The sequence below is a fragment of the Haliaeetus leucocephalus genome, unplaced genomic scaffold, assembly GCF_000737465.1.
Source record: "Haliaeetus leucocephalus isolate CR32 unplaced genomic scaffold, Haliaeetus_leucocephalus-4.0 Scaffold328, whole genome shotgun sequence".
NCBI lineage: Eukaryota > Metazoa > Chordata > Aves > Accipitriformes > Accipitridae > Haliaeetus > Haliaeetus leucocephalus.
The window spans coordinates 208,928-233,161 of NW_010972764.1; the positions used below are offsets into that span (position 1 = coordinate 208,928).

Below are 24,234 nucleotides of genomic sequence, written 5' to 3' on the forward strand. Positions count from 1 at the left end.
CGGCGCGGCGCTCTGGCCGGGCCGTGAGGGTCGGAGGCGGGCGGGCGTGGATGGATCCCCGCGTGGCCTGGATCCAGCCCGAGCAGAAAGGCCCCGCGAATGCGCTGTGGATGCAGATCTGGGAGACCTCGCAGGGCGTGGGGGGCCGGGGCGGCGCCAGCTTCCCGCACTACCTCTGCCTGAACTCCCCGGCTCTGGACTCCGCCGCCTCCCCGCCCCGCGGCCACAGCTGCCTGCGGCTCGGGGCGCCCGGCGGCGGCGCCTGCTGCTCCTCCTCCTCGCCGCCTTCGCCTTCGCCTTCCCCTCCGGCCCTGCTGACCGGACTGGTTCCCGCCGGCGGCGGCGGCGGCCCCGCGGCGGTCAACGGCGGCGAGGGAGGGCGGCGGCTGCAGAAGTCGCCTTCCGTGTCTTCCTCGTCCTCCTGCTCGTCGGTGGAGTCCGGCACCGAGAGCCCCGGCTTCTCCTCCTCGGGATCGTGCAGCGGCGGCGGAGGCGGCGGCTCCTCCTCTTCCTCCTGCGGCCCCCGGGCGGCGGCGGTGGCTCCTCCCGGGCTGCTGGGCAGCGGGGCCGGACCCGGCGAGTTTTTTAACTTCCACGAGAACAAAGTGAACGGTGTGAACGGGCACCACCAGCCCCCGCACCTGGCGCGCAGCCCCCACCCGCCGCCGCCGGCCTCTCCCCAGCAGCACCAGTACCACCCGGGCCGTAGGAAACGAGAGAATAAAGCCAGCACCTATGGGATGAATTACCTGCTCTCCGGCAGCCGTGGCGTCGCCATCAACAACTCCCCCCACCAGCAGCGGCAGCCGCCTCAGCCAGCACTGCAGAGCCCCGGCACACCCTGGAAGACCAGGAAATACAGCCCGGGAGTGCAGGGGTGAGCAGCCGGGACCCCTGGGGCTGCTGCAGCCCGAGAGGAAAGGGGGACCTCGGCAGCCTCTCCTGCAGCCCTGCCGGGCATGGGGCGGGAGGTGTAGGGTGTGGGTTGGGGTCACACAAATTCCTCCGGAGCTGGTTGCGGCAGTGAGGTCGATGATGGAGGATGGTGGGGCACAAAACCGTGTTCTTTCCTAAATCACCTTGGCCTGTGCTGGCTGGTGGCTCCTGACCGAAGTGGCGACGCTGGCAGGGCCTGGCAACCCACAGATGCAGGGTCTTAGGCCTTGCCTCGTAGTAGGTTGAGAGGTGAAATTGCTAGGCCACCGTCAAACGACACCTACAATAATCAAAGCAAAGATGGGTGGGGGATGCTTGTCAAAGCTCCTAGGGGTCAATTCAGAGCATAAGGGGGAAATGGAAGGCTCGGAGAAAACCCTTGCACTCATTTTTAAGTGCCTCTGCTTAGGGTGTAGCAGGCTGATTACTTCGGGGAGTGTTAGGAACATCAGTTGAAAGGGAAGTGCCCAATTCTGGCTGAAGTAAGCATGAAAGTCAATGTGGTCTTAGGATGTTTTTGGGGGAAGTGTTCTAGCTCTAGAATAGATTGAGCCAGCCAATATCTGAACTTAAGACTTGGCTTTCTAAAGAGATAGCTTTTATGAAGCTTATCCTATTCTGTGGCTGTAACTTTCTCATATAAATGGGTCGTTAGTAAGGCAGAGTATTCAGTTTGGTCCGATTGGTGTGTAGAAGGGACTAAACTTCAGCAAAACACCTCTGGGGTGCTCCGTGAGATTTCTGTATTTCAGCTGCCAAATTTCACTCAGTCTAGGGGAAGTGTTACTTTCTAATGTTAAGGTTATTTTATTCATGGAAAAAGTGCTGGCTGCATTGATTGACCATAGCAGATTTCTGATGTCATTTCAAAAATAGTTTCTTGGAACTCCTAAAATCCAAGACCCTTGGATGCCCATGGAGTAAAGGCACTGCATGTTTGTAGAGGGAGGTAGATAACAGGGTGCGCTTTCAGGGCTGGAGAAATCTGGGAGATTTAACTTAAGGACAGCATCTTCCTTTTCTCTTTTGCATGGTACTATCAGGCGTCAGGTACATTAAAGTTATCCAGAAGTTTTAAAAGATGTTTTCAAAGTTCTGTTTTTGCAAATCGTACCCTCTCCTGGGGAGGACAAGACTTAAGACTACTGCTTTTTAATTCCAAACTGAGACTGAAAATGAAAATTGCTTACAGGAAGCTAAGATTTGGATGTTTAAGAGGCGTCATATGCTGGGAGCTTTGGGTCCTGTACTAATAAGATGTGTGTCTAAAATTCCAATAGTATCTTAAAAATAGTCTGAATTTCTTTGTTTTATTTCCCTAGAGATGCAGTAGAACACCAAGTTAACATTTTAATTATCTGTGTAAGGCAAGTCAGTGTCACTGAGGTAGATCTCCAGGCAGGCAGATGAGGGAGTGCCTGGGGTCACCCAGCAGGTCTATGGCAAACCTGGGAATCGAATCCAAGCACTGCAGGTTCTGTCCTCTAGCTGTTAGGCAGCACCACCTATGCCAATCACATATCCTTATCTTTCATCTTCTGCCTTTTTGTTTTCTGTTGGCTTTTCCCTTAATAAAGCTTATGCCACTTTTCAAGTGTAAGTTTATAGAGAATCCATACACAAGAAAATTGTTTAGCCAAGCTTCAGTTGCACTGTTCAGTTCCATAATACAGGTTGTTCTTTTGCTGATGTGTTAATGACAAGTTCTTGGCTAAATATCTTTGAAAGTGGAAGCTGTGTTTCCTGATCTTCTGTCATGGATCTGTATTACTACAGTGAGATCTGGTGCTAGGAGTGGGACACTGGTAACTACAGCATGTGTGATGCCATAGGTCCAGCTTTCCTTAGAGTAGCAGGGAACTAGTGCTGAAGGAGAGCATGGAAGTTGAAACCATAGACTTAAATACGAGAAGCAGTTTCTGCCTTAAACTTGGAGTTCTGTTACCCAAGGTGAATTTTGGACAAGCGTGTATTCTAAAACAATTTTCTGATTGGTGTTAGGAATCTTTTTTATGAAGTACTTACATGATTGAAATAACAAAAATACTGTCACCGGTGGAGTGGCTTTAGGTGTCTTATCTTCTGCAGTAATTCCTGACTACTGGTGAGTTTAACTTAATTTTCCTGAAGCCAGGGCTGGTGTATTAATTGGCTGTTCAAATAAAAATGCACTGAAAAGACTGGGGTTGGAACAGATCCCTACAGAAGTTTCTTCTGGATCCTTTATGTTCCTGATTTGTTGCCTGGTGTTACCTGGAACTGTCAGCCCAGTCCTGAGGCACCACTTCCATAACTGTGATGGTGTACTGACAGAGCATCTTCAGTGGTGTCAAACTGGTGTATGCAACTGTCAAAAAATGTGATCCTTATGGTCTTCAGTTGCAGTCTGCTTTGGACATAGATTATAGGAAGGAGGACTTGTTCATAGATGCTCTTACACTCATATTATGCATGAATGTTAGAGCTTACTCTGCCATGAGTATTGTTCTCTGCAGAACGTTTTTCTACAACACACTGGAATTTCCAAGTGATGTGCAGTAGCTCACAGTGTTATTGTATTGTCTTTTGGTAACAGACTAAGAAGGGTAATCTCTGCCCTCTCCCAGGCTGCAGTAGTACTTTTGATGAAATGCCTGCATGCTTTGAAATAGCATTGTGCTCTCTCTGCTTTCTCATTCAGAGCTGGAGATGGTCTGTAGCAGTGCAAGTTGTCACTGTTTTTTTTTCAAATGGATCATATTCAGTGGCTTTGTGATGGTAGGTGTGGTGAGGTTTAGGAATGCTTTATGTTGTAAAGGCTCTGTTTTGCTCTGTTTTATGTTTTTTCTGGTGGACTTGTACCTATTGCTTTTACCACCTTCTGACAACAGCATGCCAATCTTTTGTATTGTAAAGGAAATTCTCCCTCTCATAAAACACAAGTGTGAATAGCCATGCTTGATTAGATTTCATCCTAAAGCTATGCCTTAGGATGCCCTAGATTGGCCTGTGTCATCTTTTTTTCAGATTTTTTGAAGGTAAGGAGTGAGGAGAATGAAGCCGTGTTTATTCCAGTGCTTCAACAGAATGATTAATATAGAAACAGTGTAAATTCTTAAATGCCTGGGTTTAGCTTAGGAGTACTGATGACAAAATGATTGGTTTCATATGCAATGCAGATAAGTGTCCTTTAATATTGTGAGGTTAGCTCAAACTGTTATGACTGATGTTCAGAACTATATATGTTTTCTTGCTGTAAATTATCCTCTGTACAAGAGGATGCTGTAAAGTATCCTCTTGAGTGGTTTTAAACTACATCTAGCATCTTAGGGTCTGCCGCCTTTGTACATCAAAGTAATACCTTCTGTTTCTGTAAAGTCAGTATCTTAAATATATCTGACTAATTTAAGCATCCAGAGAGTTTAAAAGTGCTGGAATTTTATTTCAAAATATAGAATCAAGCTATTCTAAACTTTTTACTAAGGTCTCTACTGCTAGGTTTGCATTGCTTGGGTACACAGATAATAGGGCATTTATCTCTTAAGATGTAGCTAATAGCTTATGAATAGTACAAAATCATATCTGATTTAATTATTCTGCTTCTTAATAGGAATTTAACAAAGTAACTAAAGAATTAAAGCATTTTTAACAATATGAGCCTGTTTTGCTTAATACCTTCAACTACATATTCAGATAAATTGTAGATTTTGAATGAGATCAGTGCTGAAATACCTGGCATATCTGCCTGGTACATTATAGTGCTGTGCAGAAACAAAAGAACTGGCTTGTTGAGGATTAGTGTGGATACCAGAAGTGTTATGATACATTGGAATGGTGCTCTGCCTGAACTAATTAGCATTGGATAGCATCTGTCTACTTACTGCATTCATATTTCCCCCTCCATACCTGTTGTCTTTAACTATTTCTTGATAATGACACAAGTTCTGTTGTAGAGCACAACAGTGCAAACACCTCCACATTTGGTTAGGCTGAAGGAGGATTCAGGCCAGCCTTGTCTGGTGACCATAGCAGATGCCTGGGAAGCATCCTCATAAGTAAGGTACGCTTATGACGATGCTTCCCCAGAAGACTTGTTTCAGTGTTCACTAGTTTGGAGCTGAAGGATACTGTGTACCAAATGTGATGTCCAGAGATTCATTTCTGTAGCTACTCAGATGTGGTGGTGTTACTATATACTAAGTGTGTATTAGGTTTTGTTTATTTCTTCATCTGTATGCTGAAGTGTTTCTAATTCCAGTCTTACTGGGTTTTTTACTTTTATGATATATTGCTGAACTTCGGTGACCAAGATAAATTCAATTACTGGGTTTTGTGCTATGCATTGTTAAAAATGCATTGCATTCAGGGCCTTCCAGAGCTCTAGTTCCACGTTTATCAATCCTCACTTCTTATTATGCTGCTGTCAGAGCTGGACAATGCAAATTAATGTGTAGGGATGCCACATTGTCAGCCTTTTTTGCAAATTTTATTTTCTTGTACTTTGCCTGAGCTGGAAAAATGCAGACTTTGGAAACTCTGTGAAGCCTTTACTGTCTACATTGGGGTGTCCAGCACTTGTAAGGGCTTTAAAGGGATTCCCAAGGCTGTTATTCTAACTCCATCCTGTACTTAACAGTGCTGTCTTGCTCTAATACCTTCTAATAAAGAATCAACACAGTGGGCTATACTTCATCCACACTACTGTTAAATCATTAGTGTCTGTTATCTGCAATGTTCGGTGGTTACCTGTAGTGAAGGTCTTAATGTAAGAGGCAGGCAGTGCTGGCAATGTACACTTGGTTCTTGTTTCATCTGGCTTTAGGATCGGGGCAGGGGGCAGAACTAGGCAGTATATACTGTAGTATGCAAGGAGGAGGGCAGGGGTAGCTAGGGCCTGTTAGTCATAGTAAATTTCTGGACAGAGACTTGAGAGAGCATCGTGATGTGGTTGAAAGGATTGTTTTCATGCCTAAAGGTTGGTATGCAGCAGAGTTCAAGGGTAGCTGCTGGATGAATTGTCAAAAGAACATAACATCTCTCTTTTGTGGTCGACTAAGTTGACTAGAGTAGGTAAAGCTCAAAGTTTCCTTGCAAAGTGGCTGCCTAGTGTAGAGTTAGACCGGTGCTTTCGGTAAGGGAATGAAAGGAATGTTTTGGCAGCAGTAGACTTGAGAGAGAACATAGTATTAGAGGTCAGAAAGGCTGAGCTACAGTAGTAAAACATGAGAAGGCTTTGCATGACAGGTGCTCACATCTGTGTGTAGAGGAAAATGGGGCATGTTTGGAGCAGTTTAATCCTGGCATTGGCTTCATGATGCTTTTCACAGTTAGACTTTGGCAGTAGAGATAATTGGCACTAAGAACATAAACAGCTGTACTGGGTGAGACCATTAGAGGCCAGTGCCAAATGCTGGGAGAAGAATATATCAACAGGAGCCTGTGGTGCTATTTCCTGGAATACTCTCTCAGATTTTAAATGATCTATGGTTCTTGGACTACCTGGGCTACAGGCAGTGCATTGTTAAACTTGTTGTGGATTTCTTGTATGAATTTGTCTCATCTCATCTTGAGCTGGTATGAGGTTTTGGGATCAGCAGTGTCCTGTGGCAAGGTGTTCCCCAGTTGAGCTATGTGTTATGTAAAGATCTTTTTTTTTTTTTTTTTTGGCCTGAGGCTGTCAGTAGGCTTGTAGGTGCTGGCAGCCACAGGTCTGTGCATTAATGACGCAGTCCATGAATGCTCTTTGCGGCTGACTTGAAAGAGGGAAGGGAAAAGTTGAATCACCTGACAGTTGTCTGTTTTCTAGTCTATTTAATCATTCCTTGTATTTGAAGCTGATTCCTGCCTCTAGATTTTTATCACCTGTGTATGCTTTACAGTTCTGTTGTATCTTAGGGACTTGGATGAACCAGACCTGTGTGTGATAGTGTCACAGTATTCCTAGATCTTAGGCTATCTTGTTCTATCTTGTACTTTGTTTCCTGATTACTGCCACGGGACTTGCCTGTTCTTTTTGCTTACTGAGTATTGAAAGGACCTTTTAACGGAATTCTTATTTCAAGATCTTGATTATCAGTGTTTAGAGCTGGTGTAGAGCCCCTCATTGCATCTTTGTAAAGATAGAATTTTCTCATATGCCTCTGTTGTGCTTATATTTATCCCGTTTCAAATTCTGCCTGCTGCTTCATTGTGCACTCTGTATTTTAATGTCCATCTGCAGTTTTTGAGCTGGCTTATTCTAGATAACCTTGCAGCCTCGGACTTCTCTTTACTATTTGTCCCAATGCCAGATCACTTAGGAGGATGTTGACTAGCATAGGGCGCTTCCGGGCTTCACTGATGACCTTCCTTTAATATGGAAACTAAGAGTTCCAGCAGCTTGTTTTCTCTTTAAAACAGTTCTTGATCTACATGAGGGTCTTCCCTCTCATCCCATGTCAGCTTAGTTCCTTCATAAGTCTTCATAAAGACACGTGGGACCATTATCAAATGCCATTTGGAAATCCAAGTAGATAACAGGATTTCCTTTGTGGTTCACTGATTCTTGAAAATAATTCCTAATGGTTTTAAGATGCTACTCCATTTACGAAACCTATGTTGACATCTTGATACAGTCATAACTATTCATGTATTGCATTGATTCTACTTTTGACTAGTTTGACTATTATGAATGACAAAACTAATACTTTTAAATTAAAAAAAGAAAGATGGCTGCTTAATGTTCTTCTGATACAAATGTAGTATCAAGTGAGTGCTGCTTTTGATGAATACCAAATTATCAGGAATAGATTTTGCTGTGAAGTATTTTCTGCTAAAAAGTTGGCTTGGGACAAGTTCTCCCTGTATAGTTAGAGATCAGGGAAGCCTCTGAGGGATAAAAAAAAAAAAAAACCAACTGGCTTCTCTACTTGTCATGCATTGTGATCACTTAACTTTCTCTGTTCTGATCACTTAATTCACTTAACAGAAGCAGGTTTTTTGGGCTCTTGAGCTAGTTTATCCTTTCTCAAGCATAGGTTTGCATCTCATTAAGTTGTTCCTCATAATCCTTTTTAATATCCTTAATCTTCCAATCCTCTTTTCCTGCTTTGTACATGACTTCAGGATTTCTGAAGACATCTTCTGATGCTATCCTGTGACAAGGTAGTAGAAGCTCTTTCTTTCCCTAAAATCTGATTAGCGATGCATGCTTTTGCTAAACAACCAGTGTGGTATCTTTAATACTGGAACACCTTATTCTTTTGGTTGAGATTCTTAAATTAAGAAGCTCTTTTATATGGTGAACTGCAGCAGTACTTAAATCCAGAAGAGCCTTTTCCAGCTTTCGTTACCTTGCAGAGATACTGACTTTGAATGTGCAGGGTTTGCTGCTAGTGGTGCTTTGATGGATGCATTTTGAATTAGACTCTGCTGCTTGAGATTATATCAAGAGTTGCTGCTTCTTTTAAATGTTTCAGTGGCTAACCTGGTGTAATGCATACCTGATCTACATGGGCATAATTAGTCTTTCATCACTAATGTGTTTTTGCTGTTGCAACCTTTCTGACTTGTCTGGGATGTTAATCGCTTGCTATCTTTGGGCATTTGGAAAAGAATAGTATTAAGACAGGAATTTCAGTGTTTAGCGGTTCTATTTATTGGCATAGTGAGCTTGCTGATTCAGTTCCAAGGTTTAACATATGGTATGCTCCTTCACTGATGCAACAAAATAATTATGTGATGTTTTCTTGGTGGTGTGGTGAAGTCCAGCAGCCTAAGTCAGGAGTAACGTACAGCTGTTCAGAAGCTTATGTAGCAGATCTATTTTGCCGTGTATTAACTTGCGGATATATCAGTTTCTTTTCTACATTTTTATAATGCAGCTTTTTCAAAGTACGTCCAGCCATTGAAAGGTAATTGGTTGAGTTTTATTGGATTGACATACTTTGCAAAAATAGGTTAGTTTTTGATTCTTTTTCTCTTCCAAAACACAAACAAATTCTGTTACTTAAGTCTGGAAATTTGCAGTGTAAATCAGTCCAACAAGCTTAGTTTCTTGAGTGCGTGAGCTGTCAAAGTGCTCTTAAGAGGTAAAATTTAATTGACAAGAAACTCAATCTAAAATTAGGACTGGCTCTGACTTGCAAGAGTGTGGGGCAAAGAGAAGGCTTAGAGGGGAAATAACAATATGATCTCTTGTGGAGAAGGTACAATATATGTTATAAACTACTCTTTGTTCTGTGGATGAGAACAAAAGTACTTTTTTTTCCATTCTCTCCTTAGCTAACATGCAAAGTAAGCTTGATTCTTCTTTGAGTTTAGTATTTAGGGTACCTACCTATAAAACATTTCTAAGTTCTATACAGTTGAGATTTTTTTTTTATGCCAGTCTTTGAGTTTGCTGCCTTCCATACAATTACAGTGACAAAGGTAACTGCTGTCTGAATTACATAGTAATGCGAGACTGATTTGGTGTGGCAGTACAGTCTGTGAATGTAACACTATGTCTTCATAGTTTCTCTCATCTGTAAGCCTATAACATTGCATAGGGCATAGAGTACTATTACCTGAGTGTTACTGGTAGTGAGGAGGACTGGTATAAAAAAAGTAAAGGCACCTGATGGGTGTTGTGAGTGGGATGGGAATTGTAAGTTCATCTCATCTTCTTGGTCATAGTTCTATTTTTTTCTACTTTTGCAGATGTCTTAATCTTAGATAATATTGGAAAAATTCTGTATCTCAGAATATACTATTGCTTTCAATCATATATATATATTCTCCTTTATTTCACTAAACTGTGTTCCTGAGTTTTAGACTGTAACACTGATTTCAACTATTGAATGCATTTGATTGTTGTAGTGTAAGATTTCACCTGCACTTCCATGATAATGCACTTGTGCTTTGCAGTAGTTGTAGGTGAAGGTATAGTTCAACAGATTTCTGAAATATGCACAGTGGCTGCTGGGCCTTTCGCCATTTAATTTTGAGACAGCAAAGTCCTCGGGCATGTTTCTGAATTCACACTTTTATGAAAGAACTTATCCTATTATTAGTAACCTTTATTTCAACAAAGCTTCTGCTGAAATGCTGCCTATGCCTCCCCATTTCTTTACCTCTCTTTCCTACTTACCCCTGGTGTTACACCCACATGCTTTAACTGTGACATCTATTCTTTCCTTTTATAAGGATTCTTGGCTGATGTGTTAGACTTTTCAGTTAGAAAAATATTCTTTACTTACTGGAATGAGTATGTTTTTAAAAAGGATCAGTTGTTCCATGTAAATGATGCAGTCATAGCTCTGTTTCTTTAGAATAAATTAATGTGCTTAGTAGTGTAGACATGATGTTGAAAAGAAACATGCTTACTTGAGGGAACAAAGTTGCTGTAGCTTTTCATTCATCTTCTAGTTTGTTGATGTTGTTTGAGAATTTCATTTCACTACATTGAAGTTAGTCCTTGAAGTAACAAGTCAATGTCATATATAATAATAGTTGTAACAGTACAGTAAATGATGAGTAAAGTGAATGATCTCCTTTCTTAGAAACCTGCCTTTAAGGAAAAACATTACAAAAGTCTGAGAATGTCTCCTGAGTATTATTTTAACCTGAAGACTAGAAGTGTGTCTGCCTTTCCTAAAACAGTAAAAGGGATAAATTTTTGATAAACAAAAGGTGTCAATTCTGTTGCATAGTTCAGCCTGTAAGCAGCAGATGTTTACTGTGCTTAGCAGTAATAGCATTAGTGAATGGTAGGTTCCTCCAGGCTGTTAAAATTACCGAGCTGAATAGTGTAGCAAGTACAAGTAGCCTCTCTTCTGCATCCCTGCGTTCTAATCTTTTCCACCTTGCATTGAGTACAGTTAGATCTCACCAATGAGTTTCGTTGCCAGTGTTTCTATAAATATAGTGAAACTGCCTTGTGAAAAAGTCAATTAAAACGCTTATCTTTGCTAGGAAAGTAGTGTAATAGGCATCTTAAAATGTGATAGAAGATAGCTAGGTGCTGGGATGCTGCTGGAGCCCAAATTTTTTAAGACACCAGAAGGAGATTGAGAAAATTGACTCATGCTGTATGTTGAAAGAAGTTCTATCTTAAAAAAAAAAAAGAGTTAAGATGTTACTTATATCTGCATGTACATCATGTGCTGCAAATTGTAATTCTGTTCCTAATGTTTAAGATACTGTCACAGTATCTTAAGTCACAGTATACTTAAGAAGTAACGAGTGCTTATGAAAGTCGTAGAGAATACATCAGCAAAATACTGTTGTGTGAATATCCCATTGTGATCTGTTTTTTCAGACACCAAATTATTCCTTCAGCTAATAGAGAAGTTACTCTGAGATTAGTCCTAAGCAGCATACAGCATCTTGTTTTATGTATATCAGAGCTGCTTTTTTGTGACTGTGTTCCAATAACCTCGTCTGAGCAAAGATGTTTAGAGAAATGTAAACTATAGTAACATTACATTTTAAAAAAGTATCTTGGTTTTGAGAAGCTTCTTCAGGAGGAAGCCAAAAGGGTAAAATGCTTGAAAATGCTGTATTAAGGTGGTTGTGTTGTCATATGCTGACTGTGAAGATAGCTTTGATTCTTATCCAGGAGGATGTAGGCCAGGAAGATGATGTTATCTGAGAAGTAGAAGGTGTTGAATTAAGGAAAACTGGAAGGAGCAAACAAAATAGAAGTCTGTTAAGACATAGGGTTTGAGAACTGCTTTGCTAAGTGCATTAGAACCTGAAAACCTTGCACATCAAAAGCAAGAAACTTGCCAGAGTCACTAGGGCTCAGAGAGGCATGAAAGGGCACCCAAGAGAAGTCAGATCATGTAGTAAAAACTAAGTGAACTAATTGCATTGCTTTTTGTTAGAGAAGGGCTTAAGAGACTTCTCACCAGAACTTTCTTTGACTCCAGGCAACCGTCATTTTAAATTTCAGTCAGGAGCATCTAAATCCATCAGCAGAATGATAACTTTTACAGCCATGTCTGGTGATATATGCTGAAGAATTCCAGAGGAACTTAACCATGAAACCACAGCGTATGGTTTGAGCTTTAAATGAGTTTTGATTATCTAGCTCTTGTGCTGTTGTCCCATGCAAACTGAAGCATTAAATGAAGTGTTGCCTTGCCAGTGCAAGGTAGAAAATATGAAGGTGACTTCTTAAAGAGTAGATCAGGGAAGTAAATGTAGAGTAGTGATGGCTGATACTCTTTGGAGTCTTTTGTGATATAATTAAAAATTGTGACAGTGTATGTCATCTGAACAGAAGCTCAGTGGGGCAGTGAAGTGAGAGTGCTTGTGTGCTTGCTATTTTTCTGACCTTGCTGACACACTAGGGGCTGCTTTTGAAAGACTATGCCGTGTATGGTAGAGGCTGCAGTGTGTAGGGCAACTGAGACTGCTTTTATTCTCCTCCTTCCCTAATATGGGATGGCTACTGTAAATGCATTTTTTTCAGGAATGTCTGGATCTCCTGGAGTGGTTGAATGGGGTTTGATAACAAAACAGAACTTATTTGTGTGAGTAAACATAAAGGAGCTAGTGCATACTTTGATAAAGTTAGTTGTGCCTCACAGGTCTCATTTCCTTGGAGGCTTCATTGTTAATCCTTATTCGTGTGGTCAGTCTGATAACACAGAACTGTTGTGTTTTTTTTTTTTGAAGAATGTTTATGAGATTCTTTTTTGAAGACTGAAAAAACTGAAGAGTCACAGGTTTGCTGGGCTTATGGGTTGGAAGTAACCAGGGGAAAGAATGAATTATTTACTTTATGATAAGGGAGAGTTACCAGTGGAATTACTCAAGACTCTGTTGCTTGATATATTCATAAATACCTGGAGGGAAGAAATGATTGAGAAAAGGATAGAAAGGATAACAGAAAGCTAGGACTGACTGCAAATAGTCGCAGTGGGAGTTCATTGTTCATTAGATTATAAAATCTCTGATAAAATTAAATTCTAGTAAATATGGAATCATGAATCTGAAGAAAAATAATTCAGGCTGAATATACCCAGTGGGTGGGCTTTATATTGGTGGTTATTGTTCAGAAAACACTTTGAAGCTCCTTTGTAATGGTTTCTTTTAAAGAGCAGGGGTATGCTCAGATATCCTCAAATAGCAGTTAGCAGCAATCCTTGCAAAGATATGGACAATAAAATGAAAACAGGTGTGTGTCATGGATTGAATGGTGTAATTATATATTGGCTCTGTGTGCATTTCTGGCCACCTGTCAGAAAACATGGTACAGCCGAAAAGCTGAAGAAGGTTAGCAGTGATCAAACTCTGGACCTGTTCCTGTGTAAGGAGGGAGAAACAGATGAGGATTGCTAGCTTGAAAAAGAACTGGTGGATAGAGACAAGTGGATATGAATTGAGAGCCTGAGAAGTGTTACACTTGGAGATGAACTGCTAGTAATAACTCCCCCCCTGCCCCTCCAAGAAAAAAGAGCATCAGATAAGATCATTAACAGGCAACAATTTAAAATAAAGCACTTTTTTATTCTAACGCATACTTAAATTCTCATAGTATGCCATGAATAACAAAAGCATAAATGGACTAAAAATACCTGGAAAAATCAGTGGAAGAAAAGTCCTTTCAGCTAATAAACATTATGGTTGGGATCTACCCCAAAAGTATGCCAAATGAAATTATTGGAGGCTTGGAAGGATTGCTGCAAGGGGTTTGTATAACTGCTTTGTCTTTTCTTGCTTTCACCTTGTATCTGCCTACTGCTGATTTTTGTAAGCAGGACAATGGGATGTCTTTAGTTTGGCCCCACTGCTGTGAGGTGTATTCAAGTATTTTCTTCATTGGTTTTGTCATTTTGGAAAGCGGGGGCAGGAAAAGCATACTTTCTAGAAACAAAATAAAATAGGAGCATGTTAGTTTGTATTTTCTGTCTTGCTCTGAAGTTTTGAAATCAAGTAGATTCATCAACAAATTGAAATATTTAAGTCTGCTGTATAGTTAAATGTTCAGTTGTGGATCCAGGCCCAGTTTAAGAAAAGAGAAAGGGCAAACTGTAATTCTAAATCTGTATGCTTTTAGAAGTATCTTTGTGCTTTGGTGCTAAAATCTGAATAGAATGTGGATAGAAAGGAATCCAGACACTTAAAAATTAGGCATATGGTCTTTTGGAGACTATCTGTTAGAGTGGGAATTCTCTAGTAAAATGAGTTACAAAAGTCTCAGGGGAAGAGTTAAGGATTCTCCCAGAGATGTATAAAATTTTCCTTTTGGAAGGCAAAGTATGTTGACTAAGAATTGAACCTGACTTTTTGTGGGGTGGGATGGGATGGACATTATTTGGATTTCACTACAACGTTGAACTGATATGTTTCTTGAATTAGAGAGAAATCTTAGAAATATGTCAACATCAAAAAGAGGTTTTTGTAAAATATCACAGCAGTAGTTAGTTGCTTTTTTTTTGCATGTCTTGGTGCTTTTCCATTGAAAGCAAACATGACATTCACCTGAAAACTCAGATTGATCTTCTTTCAAATTTGGCAGCAAGTGTGCTATAGTATCATGAGATGGGAAACAAAAGGACTTCACAGTGGTATAAAGATCCAGTGTCAGAACTCCTCATGTAACACTGGTATTAATATACTGTACACTTGAGAATATATTTAATGCTTCTCACTTTGAGTAGTTCAGTTGGAACGTCACTTCCTATATGAATGAATGGCTAATAAAGGGCTTGAGTGGTCAAAGGAATCAGTTTGTCAAAGTGGACATTTTCACATCAAGGAATACTAAAATGTCCCTTTTATCACTCCCTACAAAAACTCATTAATGCCAGTGGCCTGTTTCCAAGTCCATGTAAACTTCCATGTACACAGAAGAAAGAACCCCTAGAAGAACAAACTTCCTTGAAGATTTTAATTGTTCTTGTGCTGCTTCACATTTGGATCATTGTGTAGTTTTTAAGACTACGCTTTGTTTTTTAAAGAAAATAATCTTTGGGAATCAGGAATTGAATCTGACCTTCACTGTTGAGCCAGTAAGAAGGTTAGTAAATGTCTGCTAGTGTTTGTGTCCTGTGTCTTTTGACATCTTTAGCATTTAGGTAATGTGATGAGGGCTGATATGTAGGTATTGCTGAGGTTACTGTGAGGTGCTGCCATGAAAATCAAGTATGATTATATCTGTCCCAAATCCGATATCCTAAACCCTCCAGTTTCCCATATGAAAGCCTAATTGTTGTGGTATTCACCTTTCTTGAAAGTACTGCTGGTTTTGGTTATATGATGATATTTAATAAAGCCTATGGCCTGTTGTTGTTGAAATTTATTGTAATAGTTAAATCGTCATTATAACTGATGCTACTTTCTACTTTAGACTACATGAAGAAATAATTGACTTCTATGACTTCATGTCCCCTCGTCCTGAAGAAGCAGCTATGAGAAGAGAAGTGGTGAAAAGAATAGAAACGGTCATCAAAGATCTTTGGCCTACAGCTGATGTGAGTGTAATTTAAGTGTTGATTTGCTTCTTTAGTAAATTGTACAGCTCGGTTCACTTAACCTTGCTGTTATCTGTCTGTGTTTTAGAAATGAACAGATAAGACTTCAAACTTAAGGCAATTGACTTAATATCACAGCTCTTGCAGTACTTGGCAGTTTATTTTAAAAAGTGGAGGAAATTTAAAACCTAGATTTCAGGTTAATGAAGGCTACTGATAATTTTTTCATTTTGAGAACTGGGGATGTGAAGAACTCTCCGCTTTAAGAAGTGTATTTCTTAAAGACTTAAATTGATTGTCTCTGCATAACTTCATTTTTAATGTTAAAGTGAGGCTGACTACCTATGCATCCATTTCTGCAAGGAGTCCTGACTCTCTGGATATTTGTAAATACAAATATTTTACAAAAGAACAGTTAAAAAAACCATATTTTTTTTGTACTCCTCAAATTTGACATTCAGGGAATTACTTTAGCCCTGCTTTAGTGGGAAGGTTGGACTTGACTTCCTGAGGTATCTTGCAACCAAAGTTGTGGTAGTTTCAAACCCCTGGTTGCGGTAACAGTTTATTACCCCAAGAGTAGGTCTCCTCCAAACAAAAAACATCCAAAAGGAATGTAATGTAAACTGTATCTCTAGCATCACCTTTCTGATTACCAGATAGTAGCATTGTCATTAATAAGCAGAAAAACATTTCAAACCACTGATTTCATAGCCTTCCATGACAAAGAGTAAGGGCTGTGGCCACAGTACTGAGCTAAAGATACTATAAATCTCATCTACTTCATCCTTACCTGTGATTTCCCTTAGTAATAATATTTTTCTGGCTTGTGGGAACAGATTTTAACACTGAAATGGCCCAGAGTTGCCCAGCCTTTACATAGGTCACTTCAAAGAAGTGAACTTGTAGATTGTGCTTTGCTGTAGCAGAGGAAGAACGTTTCAATTCTCTAGATTGGAAGCATAGTAAAGTATTTGATGTGGACCATGAATGTTTCTTCAGCATGCCTTCTTTTCCACACACAAACACTACCACAATTTCATAGTTACCTTTACAGTAAAATCTGGAGTATTCATGTTTGTCTGAATTATATGTTTAGAAGCACTTGCTGTTTTTTAAACCTAAAAATTTGGAAAAATGTTTCCCTTAAACTCTTCCAATTTCTGTAAAGTTGTTCTGTGAGGAAAGAAGGGAGCAGGAAGGAAGGAAATATGTAACAGCTTATACTTCTGTCGAACTGGAAATAAATAGTGAAAAGGACTTGTTTCAAATGCTTGTGCTCTGCTGCTAGCAGGATTGGTAGTCATTTCATGTTAAAAAACCCCAGTTGCTAAAAGAAAGTGTATTTGTACAGGCTTAACAGAGTATGTAGTAAAGTAAGTTCAATAACTTTTTTCCTGGGCTATATCCTTAATAAGTCCGGAAAAATTTTAAGTCTTGTGAAAGTAAATGAAGTGAGCATTCATAATTACAAGATATTTCACTGGTGTTTTTTTTTTCAGGTCCAGATATTTGGCAGCTTTAGTACAGGGCTTTATCTTCCAACTAGGTAAGTAATAATTTACTTTTATATAGAAGCTTGTCATCTTTTAGAGTAATGGTAAATTTCAAAGGTGAATTTAGACTGAAATGTGTAAACCTATCCAAACTTCCAATAAATTTTTGCTTAATGTCCCATGTGACAAAGGGAAGAGCTTTTGAACTTCCAGATCTGAGAAATATTTGATATATCATTGTACTGCTTTAGGTACTTACTGACCCTTTGGTGAATTACCTTTTCCTTGTGTCTGAGGTTAGTCTTTGGCTTTTTGTTTTCAAGATACAGTGAAATTGAATGTTTAATATTTCCTGTGTAAAGATTGTGTTTTGTTAAATAAGGTGAATTTCTAAGAGTGTGTCACTTATCACAGAGTTACTGTGCAAAGTCAGAGGAGTCATCGCAGGTGTGTTTCTCCATTTTTTTGGAGAGCAAAATATCTTATTTAATTCAGTGTTTTATATTGCTTAACGGTTCAAGAGATGGATGTAGAAAACCTGTGTAGCTGTGTCTTAAAGACTATGTTGTCTTTACATCAATTACATTTTCAGTAGGAAAGCACTGGAAAGTTCATTTCTATGAATAACAATAACTGATAAAAATTGTTTGGAGTATGACATGCCTGTCAACATGGGTAGATGAAGGATAGGATTGGGCTGTGGAAGTCAGAGGGGAGCGAGCAAGAAAGGTAAAAGTGAGAGGAGCTCAAAGAACTCATCAGAGAACTGAAAGCAAGAAACTAGAATACTACTTTGGGTCCTAAAGCACACAAGACCATCTCTTACTTAACATTGCTTAAGGAAGCTTATTGGGAGCCTAGATGAAAAGTTACAAAATGGTCACCCTGGAGGACTTGTAATATGTAGAATGCCAATTGTACCATTTTTTTTGGTGGATTATTATGCTTGAGACTTCAGGATCTCATGCTGTGTTCTTTTTGTCTAGTGATATTGATCTAGTTGTTTTTGGGAAATGGGAACGGCCCCCTTTACAGCTGCTGGAGCAAGCACTACGAAAACACAATGTGGCTGAGCCATATTCCATTAAAGTACTTGATAAAGCTACGGTAAGTAATAGTCTTTGGAATACTGAACTGAAAAGCTTTCAGACCACTTAAGATGTTGGTGATAAATAGTGTTCTTAAGTCATGAAGCAAATGATATTGTCTTAAGCACAACGTTTTGCTCTGCAAAATTTTAGTAGAATGTGTATGTACTTAGCAATAGCACAGTTTTTTATGTGGACAGTGGTAATTCTCTGTACTATATCTACTGGAATACCATACCTTTTGCTTATGTTGTCAATAAAGATCTGAAAGTTTTTGCAAGATATCTAGTAAAATAAATTAACTATTTGTATAACGTTTTTCCACTGACCTTTGAGAGTACTTTGTTTAGCCAGGGGCCAGTAACTAGAGCTGTCCACCTTGAAACCCTGATTTTTCAGGTTGTCTTGTTTCTGATGGCATAGTGAAGTGTTCCAAACCCAACATTTGTTTTTTACCTTCCAAAATATGCTACTTAAGAGCTTTATTTCATTTGTGAAACTGATGTGTAGTATCTCTTGCATCTGTCTTGTAAGCCTAAGGGATCACATTGAATATGTTAAAAACTTATACTATAAGAATTTTATGTTACTGAGCAAGTGGTGTTTTCCCCAGGAGACTAAGCGAAGTATTCCAAACTTCTGTTAGCAAGCTGTTATGTTTTGTGGTCTCTTAAATAGGGTGACTCTTTTAGGTCCAGAAGATTCCTGTGGCTTGCATTGGAATAACAGTACATTAACAGTAGCTCTGGTAATCTTTGGTTTACCTGAGAATGGGTGGGATTTTCAGAATCAGTGATACCATTTAGTGGTGGAAAATGGCACTAGGCTAGGCTTATCAATTCTACTAGCCTTTCTTATTTTATTCCCTCTGCTGTTGGTATAAAATGATGCTATACTTTTGATCTCTTTTGTTTTCCATTTCAGATTAAAAATACAAGAAATCCAATTTAAAATAGATGTTATCAGCTGAAGTTCAGGTTATGATTGTAAGACGATTTTGTAGGACACTGTCTTCAAGATGGTGGTGTGAGACTGAACTACATATTCAGTAGTTCTGTAATAATTTCTTGCTGCCAGAAGAGGAAGTACGGCTACTCCTGCTTTGCTTTTATCCATTCTGGCTTTTGTTTGACTCTGCAGTGAACCAGTTCAGCCTGATAAACCAACACACAGTGCTTTATTTTTTTCTGCTAGGCTAGTCTTCTGTCAGTTTAGCAAGTGAATGGTGCAGTGCTGGGTCAGATGAATGCAGTTACCACAGCTTATGAGAGTAGAATGTCTCCTATTAACAGCAGTGAGTCATTAAATTAAGTAAATTTAGTTGTCTTACAAAACATATTGCAGCTATGAAGGCAGATATCGAATAGCTATGGGAGGGTACGTGAGTGATCATAAGTTAATGTGTTCATACATGCCTGTGTTTTTAGTCACCTCATTAAAAAGTATTTGCTTGTCAGTCAGGTTAAGATTATTTTTTCTCAAAACTATGTTTCCTTGTCTTGATAGTTGCATTCATTTGGACTCATAGCGTTCATGTGTCTTCAGTGAGTAAGCCAGAGAATAGCACCGGTGTTGCATTTCTGGGGATTTATAAAACCTTGTTTTAACCTTTTCAGGTACCAATAATAAAACTTACTGACCAGGAGACAGAAGTGAAAGTTGACATCAGTTTTAATGTAGAAACTGGTGTGAAGGCAGCTCGATTTATCAAGGAATACATGAAGGTATCAGCCATATAATGAATGTTATACTACTTACCAAGGATGTGCTAAATGCCTAGCTAACCTTTTTTGGTATGGCTTAAGACTTTTGAAAATTTATTGCTGAAGACTATTTTCATTAATACTGATTAAACATGGATATTTAATTTATTTTCTACTGGTATCTATTCAGTGTTGCCTTCAAGTGATATGTGTTTGTGTGGATAAACCTATACACTGAAAGGACTTCTACAATCATATCTAGGTCTGCAGATAGGTACTAAACTTTGCTTCTAAAGCAAGTCTGTTCAAGTTTTGCTTACCTTGAATTTAAGTGATACTTGGTTATGAATACTATCTTGCTAAACAATGTCTAAAACCAATTTTTCTGTAGCTACATAAAATAAGGTTTACTTTTATGCTCTGCAGTAAAAGTACTGTTCAGATGGAAAGCTTTGACTATGAGTGACGCTGGCATTCAAAGAAGGATATAAAAATCTTCCTGTTCAGGGGGAAGAAATAAGTTTGATATGTAAGCTGTTTGATTAAATAAGAGTTGACGTCTATTAATCTGTTTCTAGAATTAAAAAAAAAAGCATGTTTCAGTTCTTCCTGTGGAAACACTTTATAGCACACTACTGAATAACGTTTTTGTATTAGAGGATGAATCTTCTTGTGTTGAAATTGTGTAGTTATTTGTTTTGGAATGTTGACATTGTAATTTATAAGACTTATTTTGCTTTGCAGAAATATTCTTTGCTGCCTTACTTGATTTTAGTATTAAAACAGTTCCTCCTTCAGAGGGACTTGAATGAAGTTTTTACTGGTGGAATTAGCTCTTACAGCCTAATTTTAATGGCAATTAGTTTCCTGCAGGTAAGTCTGTTCCTTATTTGTTTCTGTGTTCTTGAAAATATTTTGTTTTCTGTACTTATGCCCTGTTACAGTGCTGTTTCTTTGACTCCCATAGCAATGCACGGGTTTACTGTTACAGCTCCAGGTGTTTGATCACTGGCAGCTCCTATGGATTACCTCTCAAACCTCAAAGAACTTCTGTTCACTGTGTGAACTGAAACAGCAGCAGGAGCCTTGTGATTGGCATAGAGGCTGTGCATTGCTTTCTATACGAGGGCCTGTAATGTGGATTATGCTACCTTCCTGGGCAGCCTAGTCCAGTACCTGAATCATCTTGCTGGTGTTTTGTAAATCTGCCAGTGTGCAGTTTAAGTTTGTTGCTTCCTAGACTACTGATACTGAATGTGCAGAGTAGTTGATTTCAGTGTTTATTAAAATTATGAAATCAGTCAAGTTGGTTTTTAATTATATGTTGGTTAGGTTTTGACATACTTAAAACTGGCAGATATTGTAGGTAACTGATGAAATAGCTAATGAGTTATAACTGTTTCTAATAAATTTTTGTGATAGTAAGCTTTGTACGAGTACAATGAGGTACAATGTTAGTGTCTCAGCAGCTGTGATAGAGGAAGAACCTACATATTCTGCTGCTGTTAATGATTAATTGAAATATTAGTATAGATTTTACATACTGTATAGAATATGGGGAGGTTGAGAAAAGAACTGCATTTCAATTGGGGTAAATAGATTCCCTCCCTGCTTCTGAAAACATTAAGACCAATGGATTTTTCTGTGAAAAATCAGGTATTGCTCTGTTACTAATTAAGCCGTAATGTAGCATGCAGTACTTCTTTATTGCTTTTGGCTTAGGGAAAAGAATTTACTAATCCTCAAAAAGCTGGAAGAGGAGGGAAGAATTCTTTGGCTGCCAGATACTGCTGAAGTGCTGCCACCTCTTGGTTATGTGAAAGTAGTTTAAGTACATGAAGAATTAATGACTCAATTCAGACTTGTGTAACAAGATTATACTCAGCTGTTTAAATGAGAGCTTTTTGTTGCACTGTTAGGTCTGAAAAGTGTTAATTTTTAATAATTAACAACTGTTCTGTGTCACAGCTGCATCCAAGAATTGATGCCAGAAGAGCTGATGAAAACCTTGGAATGCTTCTGATAGAATTTTTTGAACTCTATGGAAGGAATTTTAACTACTTGAAAACTGGTATTAGAATAAAAAATGGAGGTGCCTATATTGCCAAAGAAGAAATCATGAAAGTCATGACTAATGGATACAGACCATCCATGCTATGTATTGAAGATCCTCTCCTGCCTGGTAAGATTGTACACTTCTTGCAATATTCTGGAGCTCTGGCTCAAGTTGTGCTCTCACAGTTTATGTTAGAACCCCTGAAGTGTGTCAAATGAATTAAGAAGCTGCACTGAGAAGACACTGTTGCTGGTGTCGAGGTGCAGTTATGGAGATGGGCTAAGAGATAATGACCTGAAGTTTCCCGAGATTCATAGCCGGAGTAAATTGAATTGCATGCAAACAGCAGAGATACATAATGCATTGGAGATTTGGAACTGTGTTGAGTGTATAATAAGATTCTCTAACAGCGCTGAGGGGTAGCAAAAGAAAGAGGTCTTGGAAATCCCGGAAGGAGGTTTGTTAGTAGGAACAGCTCTCCATTGTTCATTATGAGAGAATGAGAATGGAACGTGTAGCTTTTCCTGCCACAGTCTGTGGTGCCATACTTCAGATAAATTATACCATATGGTAAAGAAATGCCCCAGATGAGGTACCTCTTCTGCAGGGCAGTGCAGTAGAGACTGCACAGAAACATGGGTGTATATCCATGAATGTGTAGCAAGGCAGCAGCTGTATTATGGTGTTGGTGTGAAGAGTGGTTTGCATAACTGGCTTCTGTGCTGCACAGGGAGCTTTAGAGAATGCCAGTTATAGTTGCATGTACTTTTGAAAGTAACTACCTTAAAATGTTTTTTTTCTTTGCGATACGATTTTGATTCAGTAACCTTCAAAGTAATCAAGATTAATTTTAGCTGAGCTCCTGAAAAAAATTTCCAGCTTTATAGTACTCTGTTTGGATTCTATTTAGACTGTCACAAGTAGCTGAAATTCCAAACCAGCTTTTTAACAAAGTCAATTTTCAGTTAATTTGGACTTCAGCATTTATATTTCTATAATGTAATTGGCACTCAAACTCCATACTGTCATGTTTTGTGGGTAGACTGCTTATGTATTGCACTTTTAAAGCAAATACCATGGATCAGTAGCTGAAGTCTGGCACCTTTCTAAATATTCAATTTGCTGAATGTTCATAGTTTTCTAGAACAGGTTGCAAGCTAAGATACTCGTTTGTCTAACCACATCTCTGATATGTTTCTAGCTCTGAGTTTGTGTCCATCATGACTCTGCACTCGGCCAGGCATAGGTGTGATTGTGCAGAACTTTCATTGTGTTATTGAGATTTCCTTCAGTAGCTGTGTACTTATTTGCCTGAAGGCCTGTTTGAGTAGCAGCATGAGCTGCATTTCTTCAAAAACCTTTACTGTCCTCCAGTTCTGTTCCTTCCTATCTGCTGAGGACTGAAAGAGAAGAAATTACATACACTGCACAATATTTTAATCACTGCTAATAGTGCTTTGGAATTTTTTTCTTCAATGACTCTTCAGAGAAGAAAAAAAATAAATCGCAAGTCTGGTAGGGGCTCTGAACTGTTCCTCCTAGCACAAATCTTGCAGAAGCAAAGAAATGTAGTTTAGAAGAAAGATACTTATATGCTGTCAAAGAGTTGATAAGAATTAAATTTTAGATGAGGTTATATGGGCTGAGGTAATGTAATTCTTACAGTAAAGTGTTTTGGTAAGGGAAATGAAAGCTGACAATAGCTTGGTTACCTGACCACTGCGTCCCATAGGGATATTTTCTGGCAGCTACCACAGAGCTTCAGAACTTGCCTGATGGAACTAGGAGGAAAATTATATAGAACATATGGGATAGCTCTTTGAATTAGATCTCATGAATAGAGCTTCCTTAGATCTAGACTTAATTGCATATTCCTACAGTATCTAAAAGTACCTGTCAAGTGTATGTAGATAATGTCTAGAATTTTGTTAATTAGTTTAGTTCTGTTATTGCTTGTGTCCCAGTACAAAAGACTTTTCCAGGGGTTCAGGTGCTTGCCCACAGTTGACAAGTCATCATCTCTGCTTGATTAGTTTGTGGTCAGATCCACTCAGTTTCTAACTCCGTGAGGGTCAGTGCCAGTACTATGGAGCAGATTGGAACAAGTATTTTGGTAAAGAGTGGACACAGATGTTTCTTGACTTAAGTTAGCATAAGCTGCTGTAAAGTTTTTTCCTCAAACCTGTTTTTGCACTGTATGCACAAGTTTTTAATCTTTTTTTTGTGATCCTTTTTAGCCTGATCACAGCTTTCTCTAAAGTTCTGGTTGAGCCTTGGAAGAAGAGTTCCAAAGAACTTCTTAATCCAGAAATCAGATAGAAAAATACAGGGATGAAAAAAAGCCTTCAAATTTTCAAGATTATCTAAGTAGTGTAAAAGTCCCTCCTATGAGTGTATGCAGTAGTTCGGCAACAGGATGCTGAAAGGTGTAACTCATAAGAATAGCCTTAGACAGTCTTGTAGAGGACGGGATTAAGTTCAGTGGGATTAGTTTTATTAAGTTGGAGGAACTGTTTTTTCTTCAGTGAGAAA

General features: G+C 39.1%; 1 protein-coding gene across 4 annotated transcripts in view; it reads left to right on the top strand.

The window, feature by feature from the left end:
- The first annotated feature begins 384 nt into the window (after positions 1-384).
- Positions 385-24,234, top strand: part of PAPD7 (PAP associated domain containing 7) — a 62,162-nt gene continuing 38,312 nt past the window's right edge. For 2 of the 4 annotated variants that reach the window (XM_010571422.1, XM_010571423.1), the window contains exons 1-7: positions 385-877; positions 15,236-15,359; positions 16,862-16,908; positions 17,842-17,962; positions 19,560-19,667; positions 20,391-20,519; positions 21,615-21,828. In XM_010571422.1, the coding sequence (XP_010569724.1) occupies positions 741-877; positions 15,236-15,359; positions 16,862-16,908; positions 17,842-17,962; positions 19,560-19,667; positions 20,391-20,519; positions 21,615-21,828 (880 nt within the window). In that variant the 5' untranslated portion in view covers positions 385-740. Of the gene's footprint in view, positions 878-14,839; positions 14,906-15,235; positions 15,360-16,861; positions 16,909-17,841; positions 17,963-19,559; positions 19,668-20,390; positions 20,520-21,614; positions 21,829-24,234 lie in introns of those variants that run through there. The other 2 variants (XM_010571424.1, XM_010571425.1) reach the window with 2 other exon arrangements.